This window comes from Populus euphratica, unplaced genomic scaffold (assembly GCF_000495115.2).
Source record: "Populus euphratica unplaced genomic scaffold, PopEup_1.0 scaffold367.1, whole genome shotgun sequence".
NCBI lineage: Eukaryota > Viridiplantae > Streptophyta > Magnoliopsida > Malpighiales > Salicaceae > Populus > Populus euphratica.
Window position 1 is genome coordinate 177,730 of NW_011500255.1, and position 8,882 is coordinate 186,611.

The following is an 8,882-nucleotide window of genomic DNA, read 5'->3' on the forward strand; positions in this document are numbered from 1 at the left end:
CCAACCCTTAATTCACAATTACAAGACAATAACACAAACTATACAATTTAATCCTAAAAAAACACATATTTTAATCATTGCAATAATATATCATACCTCTAAGTTGGAAGTTTCTAAGAAACAAAATGGAAGAAAAACTCAATTTCTTCACTTTCTTCTTCCTCTCTCTTTATGTTTCCAAACTTTCCTAATAAGTTCCCATCCTTGAAAAATCACTTACTCTTACTTTATTTTCTCTCAATCAAGTACTTATTACATTTAATTCTTAAACTTTCTAAAATTTTCCTTTAATTTCTAGGTTTTTTCCTAAGACATTCCAAGTATTTCTCAAGAGTTCCTCTCCTCTTCCCCCCCTCTAATGGCCGACCAAATAAGCGCAGACACATATAACAAATTAAATAATACCTATTTTGTCCTACCTTCATGCCCTTTTTGTTTTTCTAGGTAAATATTTCTCAGCTTGTAACATCTGTTTATACCAAATTAAAGCTTAACTATTTCAAATTTCTTTAAATTACATGTGAGAGCTTTTTTTTTTTCCCTTTCACATCATTTCCATTTAGTTTTTATTTGCATTTATGTATTTTTTATTTTTTTAGCTATTTTTTATATTTTTATTTTAAAATTAACACATATGTATTTTATTTTCAATTCTCAAAATCCATTATCATCCCTTAAGTTTAACTATTTAATTTGCTTGTTTAACATAATTTTTACTTTATTATCCTTGTATATTTATCTAGGGGGTCTATAGGTCCAAACCTGACTCAACAATATCCATGAACATCCTTAATAAAAAGAATGAGAATCAAATTTGATATCTTAATAAAAAGAATGAGAATAAAATTTGATACAAAAAAATAACATGACACCTTTAAATTTTGGCAGGCCAGTTTGATCCTTGAAGAGAGGAGAGAGAAAAAAAAGGGAGAATAAAAAAAGCATGTTGAAACCCAAACGCCTCACTACCACCTTCACGCTTCAAATCATTAGGAAAAACACGACACAAGGTTTTCAATGTTGTCATGAAAGTTGTCATTTGGATGCTAGGAGACCTCTAATGCTACCTGAATACTGTGGATGCCTCTCATCTGCCAATGTGAGCGTTGCATACGATAACCTATTTTCCCTACCCATTTACCCCTATTCTTATACTTGTCTTTTTAAAATTTTTTTTTTCTTAACACTTAATTATTTTAATTTTAAATTTTTTTTTCTTAACACTTAATTATTTTAAATTAACTAAATTTTGTTTTGTGTTACAAAACCGAGCACTAAAATTTCCCTTGATATTGCAAGATTTTCGTATTAAGGCATCCAAAACAAAGTACCAATTTAAATCCTAAATAAAGTCAATGTAAAGGGGTAAAATTAAAAAAAATAAAGGACCAAAATATATATTAAAAAAAGAACATGAGCTTCATTCTTGACCATACTAATCAATCTGTGGTGGTGGAAGAATAAAAGGGCTAAATATTTCTTGAAGCTTTAAATTTGGTCCCTAAGACTCTAATTATTTTAAATCAATTAAATTGAATTGTGTTTTATAAAACCAAGAATTAACTAAGTAATGAAACATTTTCTCGACACCTTGAGATATCTATATGCACACATGGAAAAAAATCCATTAAGACCAATTACAAATCAAAGTAGTGTCTAAGGACCAGAAAAGAAGAAAAAGAAATTTAGGGACTGAAGTGTAAAAAGTTTTAGGGATAAAAAAATTAATGTTCGAATGAATAATGGATCTCCTCATAGGTTACATTGTTTCATTGATGCCTAACGTTATATATAATATATAGTTAATTGTAAGAACTATACATGAGCTTGTCTAGAATCCATTTTTTATAGATTAGGTATGACCGTATCAATGAAGACTATAGAGCTGTGATAGGCTTTTTTAGGTTAAAGTTTATAACTTGAAGTCTAGTTCATGGATAAAAAATTAAGGGTTGTCCTTGTTATCATAGATTCTAAACCTAGTTTGATGATCAACTTAGAAAAAGCTTGAATTATTAGATCATTAACTTGCTAGTCATTCAATCAATAGAGGTTAATTATTTTCTTAAAATAATAGTATTTTGATTTTTTTTTAAAATGACATTGACCCAACCAAGTCAACTAGTTTAGGGCTTAACTTGGTTGGGGCAACTAGGTTTAGTTAAGTCCATGTCATTTTCAATTCAACTTGAAACTCAACCTAAGTCAAGCTTCTAATTGTGGGGTTTTTAGATTAATTTATCGAGAAATGTTTCATATGTATGCTTATTACTCTATTTTTTAGCCTATGTATCACTGTTTTAATGAAAAGAGTATGGTGTGTTTTCCAATTAAATGGTTTATTATGTAGTAAGTGATATAATAAATGAAGATATTTTATATTTTATTTTAGATTTTAAGGGTTTAAGATAACACCTCAACATGATTATTTGGATAATGACCATGATTATTTTTATTTGAGAGTTTTAGGAGTGTTTATATTTGCTTTGTACTAAGAAAAGTTTACATATACAATTATAGGTGATGAAGGAATATGGTGAGAAGGATTCTTGGGCTAGGTTATTTAATGTTATTTTAAAGTTGCTAGAAATTGATTCTTTTTGTTTTCTATATTACACATTTAGTATTTGTAATAATTCAACTTTCTTTCTCTTTATGGTCTTGTTTTTCACTTGTATCTCTCTTGTTATCAAGTCTCACCATATCATAGTTTAGTGTAACAAGGATTCCTATAAAAATCTTAATGGTAAGCAACTATAGCGTTTTATAAATCTTGAAAATTTTAGATTTTTTCATTCTCACATCATACCAAACAAAAATCTATTATCCAATTCCAACAAAACTTCATCCTTAAAGACCATTTGAACCACTAGGTTGAACCCCGATGAAGTTTTAAAAAAAAATTCATAAAAAGGTAGGGCTTTTGATGGCTGCATCATGGGATGTTAGTATGAAAGAGTTAATCCTTGATTGATGGGCTATACCTAAGCTTTATCTAATGGATAGATGTTTGGTCGCATTAAACTCACCGAAATTAAATTGCCAAATGCAAGACTTATCCATCCCACAAGTTGGCAAATTCTCATTCTCATCCGAGAACGTAAGACCCAATTAGATTAATTTCAACATATCAATATTATCCTTCAAAGTCTAGTAATTATAATCATTAATATTCTTAAAATTCCTAACAAGGCGCAAAACCACACCAGGGAACTCAATATCTATAGTTACATAATTAAATTGATCAACAATTTGACGAATCAACGCAAACTCCTCTTCGAGATTATCATTCCAGACCTTTCTAATTTGAATGGACTCTTTCTTTAGTGGTGCAATTGACATTTTCATAAATAACAGTTCACAAAAAACCTATAAAGTTTCAGACTTTGCTGATCCCGGATCCAAAAAAACACAAGCATAAATACTTCAGAACCTAAGAACTTGAAAAGGGTCTGCTTACTTCAGTCCTAAAACGCTGTTCTATCATAAATAACCCAGATGTGCAAGAAATAAAATAATAAAAAACAAAACACAAACATCGTGAATAAAAATCCAAACTTTATATTAAAAAACCTTAAAAAGCTAGAGTCATTCAATCACTAGAGCATATAAAGATCTAACTTTTGATGTGTGAAATCAAGAGTTACAGTGAATAGATCTTAAAGTGGTGGTTAGTGATTTGTGCTTTAATTTAAAGAGAGGATTTTGGGTCAAATAAGATTTCGAGAGGGGGAGAGACAGAAAAACATGGATTGTTTTGAAAATGAAGATGGTATAGGAGAGCCAGAGAGGGATATGGATGAAGAATCGGAAAGGAATTAACTTGATTTTATTACAGAGTGAGTGAAAGTGTGAATTGTGTGAGCCTGTGAGGTGCGGCCGTAAGGATTGAGGGAGCGGATGCAAGGAGTCGCTAGAGAGTGGAGAGTATCTAGGGTTAATTAGGTTTTAGAAATTAGAAAGTGTTTTTTTTTTCATATTTATAGTACCCCTTAAACAGAACTGGTTTGGTTTGGTTGGGGTTTTGCTAGTTTCTGGTTTCATCAACCAAAATCGAATCGAACCAAAATTTTTTATAAAAAAATTAATTTTTTTCGGTTCGGTTTTTTGGTTGTTTTTTTCTTGGTTTATTCATTTTACTCAGTTTCTCAGAGTTTTTTGCTCACCCCTAGTTAAATGCATGACACAACCAAAACTTAAAACAGACTAATTTTAGAAACTTATATCTAAATATTTTGAAAACCATAATAAAATTATATAAGTAAACTCATATAACCTATTTATATATTTTTAATAATTTATAGATAATTTTATTTTTACTTTTATGTTTTTGTAATGTTATTATTTTTTTATTTATCAAAAAAATAAAAATAATAATACTAGACTTAAAAAAAAATAAATTGCTTATAAAAAAGGTATTAATTTTTTATATTTATAAAAAATATCATCTTAAAATAATAAAAAATAAATTTCTTAAAAGTGGTTTTTCATCGATGATAAAAATTCAATCAAAACGAGGGATAATATTTATCCACAATAAAATAATTTACAAATTAAATATATCAATTTGATAGTAAAGGCATTAATGTGCTACAAACTCAATAATTTAGTGACAAAAATTTCCAATAAATCCATTGGAAACTCAAATAAAAACTAGCTAAACTATTTCTAAAAAAAGAAAAAAGAAAAAGAAACAAAGGTTGAAGCAACGTTAATGAAAACACGAGTTCAAGACACTTCTAAACTTGGGCTTTCTCTAAGCCTAGGAGGCCCGTACTTGTGTAGGAAACTACGCCGAAGCTGAAGGCCCGAAAACATTTTGCACTGCTCAATCGCTAAGCGAGCTTCTTTCTTCTTCCACTGAACAAATCCTGCTCGTTTTCAAGGTTTCCATCTTAAACCCATTCCAAGTTTCTTTTTCTTTCTTTTTTGAAAAGAAATTCACTGTTTTTGTTTCTATGCATAATTGGGTAGATCATGTATTTTGTTTTGGTACTAATACTGGAGAATGATTTGCAGGTGAGAGACGAGAAATCATCTACTTAAATAGACAAAAAGAAAAAGAAAGAAGAACAGAGAAATGGCAAGCCAAGCTGCAGCTAGCGCTTTTAATGGCAGCATGAAGGTGCTTCCTTTTAATCTGTAGTGACCCTTTTCTCTTTATGTTCCATTCCTTCATTTTCCATGGAAAATGAAGGTTCTTGTCACAAACTAGTAGAGAAATTAGACTTTCCTTTTCAGCACAGCAAGTGTTGTAAAATGTACTATATGGATTTTAAATGCCTCCTTTTTTTTTTTGTTACGATTTGATGCATATATGTTCCGCCCGCGAATGTTTTTTATGCCTGGTTTCTTTAGAGCTGCATAGTTAATCATTCAATACAGCGTATGAAAATTAGATTTTCTACTTCATGTGCTCAATTTTTTGTTTTTGGTGGAGTGCTTTTCTGTGGAATTATTTTGACCCCTTGTTATTACCAGAACTACACTCACTATTCACTCTCCACCTCTAAATCATCTCCAAAATGTGTGGCCGCTCCTAATTGAGGTTGTCTTCCAAATGGATTCAGATGGGCTGCAAGTGTTTCCATTCAATCTTAGCCTCCAAGTATATATGCCTGGCCACAAGATGTTTCAATGCTATGATGTGCGCTTCATGTCCCTAACATCTGGCCCTAGTAGATGCAGAAATGCCTTACTATGAGTAAAGTTGGTACTTTAGACTTAGGAACATGGTTGTGAAATATAGCGTTGTCGAGCCCTTGCTCAGCTCTTTGGTCGAAAACCTTGATGTGGCTTTGCCTCCTCTCACCTCCATTAAGAGGCAGGGCTCTTGAACTGCAGTAACTGGCCCATTTCTTGCTGATTTTGTCCAACCATCAAATATCAAAAGCCAAAGCATCCATTAAAGTAAAAAATAAAAATAAAAATAAAAATATTCTGAATTTGTAAACCCAAAAACACCTTTTTTTGAAGGGAAAACATGAAAATTAAATTTTAAACAAGTAAAAGGATTTCGCTAATAAGAGATAAAGGAGAGGAACATTCACTTCATATACATGCTTGATGGATTCTTTGTAATGTACTTTTAGGGCGAATGACAATGCATGTGTTTAACATCTATACCTGTTGTTTTATGACTTGATAATTGGCATTGGAATTGGTAACAGAAACTATTGTTCTGCATGTGCACTTTCAGAAAGCACATGCTGGCCTCAAACGTATCAATCTGGAAGGTCTACGGTGGAGAGTATTTGATGCTAAAGGCCAGGTGGGATCTCCCTTTTTTTCCAATACGTGTTCCAAGATATTATAGATTTATTATGGTAGGAATGTTTTCCATGTTAGGCAACTTGTAAGGGGAAATAAGATAATACTTGGATTTCAATGCCAATACTTCTCTTTCTTCCTACCCTCATCTGGGAAATAAAAAACAGGTCCCATGAGTTAATTGTTTGTGAAACAAGTTTGGCTGGGGGGAGGTGTAGGATTTAGTGAAGGAAATGGTCCACCGATTCTTTTTTCATGAATATGCATTATCATGCTGGATTTGAACTGGTTATACTGCCTTTCTAATTTTTTAGTTCTTTAAGTTTGAAATTGTGAAGGTACCCCCTTTTTTATAGGTTCTTGGAAGATTAGCATCTCAAATATCAACAGTTATTCAAGGCAAGGATAAGCCAACTTACGCCCCTTATCGTGATGATGGTGATATTTGTGTTGTGCTTAATGCAAAGGATGTCTGTGTTACGGGGAGAAAAATGACGGATAAGTTTTACCGCTGGCACACAGGGTATCTTAACATTTTCTTATCTCTGACTTCCAAGTTAATGTAGAATGTGGGATTTCAAGAGGACAAATGATCAACTGTCATCTTTTCTGATTTTCACACTCTGAAAACCAAAGTTTTCATGTAATATAAAATAGCATAAGAAAATAAATGATCTCATGGTGGTCCCTTAATAGCTGGAAAATTATTTCTTAGTCACTCTAATTAAATCTCCTTGTAATCGAAGATGAGTAAACATTTTTAAAGAGGAATATGAAGTCTTCAAGCACATCTTTTTAACTAACAATGAAACAAAGATAATTTTGTGTTCCAATTTTGATATGTAGAGAAAGGGACCAAATGCAATTTCTGATATAGTCTATAGTCTTGCAATGCTGCTAAGCTTATCCCATTCTTGCATTGAAGTCCTGTGTTGATTGATTATATGTTTTCTGTAGGTATATAGGCCACCTCAAGGAAAGGAGTTTAAAAGACCAGATGGCCAAGGACCCTACAGAAGTCATCCGAAAAGCTGTTTTGCGTATGCTTCCAAGAAACAAATTGCGTGATGTGCGTGTTATACCAGCCAAATTATATTTGTTTGAAAAATTACTCTTTTCTGTTTTTTTAAATTTTTTCTTCTGTTGAAATGTTTGATTCTCAATATTTTTCCTTCTTTCCTCTAACATACAACCACCCCCACCCACCCCTCAAAATAAAAATAAAAATAAATCTAAAGCGCATCTATAGGGATACCTTTTTTAGTAAGGTTAGCATTTGTCATACCGTGATTTGAGTGTAGTTGATGATTCGCTTTTGTGGTTCTGAAATGCAGTTACACAGGAGGATTAAGACACCATCGATGCTTTTCTTCCATCTAGAAAAATAATTGTATTTGATTTGGCCTATGATGGAATGAAACGAAAATAATAATAATAATGAATTTTCTCACTGCTGTAAGCACTGCCAATAAAAGTATAGTTTCAACCTTGCCTTCTAAAAATCTGTATGTGCTGCAAGTTTGTTAAACTGGAAGTCAGATTGTCTTTATTTATTAGTTGAGCAGGCATTGGCTTTATTAATTTTAAGCAACTAGCCTGAAATATCTGTTACCTGTGATAAAACTGTCTTGACAGTATTAATTTTTGCATGCAGGATAGAGATAGGAAACTGAGGATTTTTCCTGACAGTGAGCACCCCTTTGGTGATCAGCCAGTTGAAGCATATGTGATGCCTCCCAGAAAAGTGCGAGAAACGCGACCTCGTGCTCGAAGAGCCATGATTCGAGCTCAGAAAAAGGCAGATCAACTGGAACAGGCTGGTAATGATAAGAAAAAAGGCAAGAAGAGAGAAGTTGAAGCAGATTTGACCGAGTGAAAAGTGGGCAGAGCTTATTTCCATATCTGACAGTTAAGCCTTCTTATTTTGCATGTAACAACCTTAATGCGGTCATGGATCACCAGCTGCTTCCAATGGCAGCATTTCTTGCCTGGCTCTTGTCATTCCTTTTAGGTTTACAGACATTGTGAAGCCATTTTAGTTTCTGCTGTCTAAAGTTTCTCAATGGGAAATGAAGATGAAGCTAATGGACCCTTTGGCCTGTTGGAAGCCCTCAAATTTTCTTTTTGTTGCTTCATAACTCTGACCATTGTGCGATGAAAAGATGAATGTTACAAGGTCAGCCAATAAGAGCATGGTGGGAAATGAGCAAATGAACAAGAAATTAGAGTGGATATTACAGATCATTTAGGTCACGTAGACATTCATGCAGTATAGGCGGGGGCAACAGCAGGAATGTCTCAGTAATTAGCCATCCTCGTGCATTGTCGGTGAAGCTTGAAAACTTATGGAAGCCCCGTACTGACCAAAGCAATGACTGTCCTTGTAACGAGTATATATATACATAAATGTCGACACGCTGAGAATCCAATAGCTGCGATGGCACAATTGCACTTGTAAGAGTCTTTGGTTGAGATCAGTGTTTTGTGGACGATTTCACAGCCATCTCAAAGCACCAGTACCTAGAATATCAGCAAATAAACTCTGAAATCAGTTCCTCTGACTCCTGAGAGAAATCAGAGAAAAAAAAAGTGGGGAGGGGGGGGGGTGTGGG

The 8,882-nt window shown here is 32.9% G+C and overlaps 1 protein-coding gene and 1 long non-coding RNA gene across 2 annotated transcripts in view; one reads left to right on the forward strand and one right to left on the reverse strand.

Moving 5' to 3' along the window:
* The first annotated feature begins 4,788 nt into the window (after positions 1-4,788).
* Positions 4,789-8,393, forward strand: LOC105112778 (Ribosomal protein L13 family protein). Its single transcript, XM_011008619.1, has 6 exons — positions 4,789-4,886; positions 5,020-5,125; positions 6,200-6,271; positions 6,627-6,793; positions 7,228-7,339; positions 7,925-8,393. Exons 2-6 carry the CDS (start codon positions 5,081-5,083, stop codon positions 8,144-8,146), a joined length of 618 nt encoding a protein of 205 aa, XP_011006921.1. The 5' UTR covers positions 4,789-4,886; positions 5,020-5,080; the 3' UTR covers positions 8,147-8,393.
* Positions 8,394-8,466: 73 nt separating this feature from the next.
* Positions 8,467-8,882, reverse strand: part of LOC105112779 (uncharacterized) — a 1,256-nt gene continuing 840 nt past the window's right edge. Inside the window, exon 2 of the long non-coding RNA XR_839825.1 lies at positions 8,467-8,790. This is a non-coding gene — a long non-coding RNA (uncharacterized LOC105112779). The remainder of the gene's footprint in view (positions 8,791-8,882) is intronic.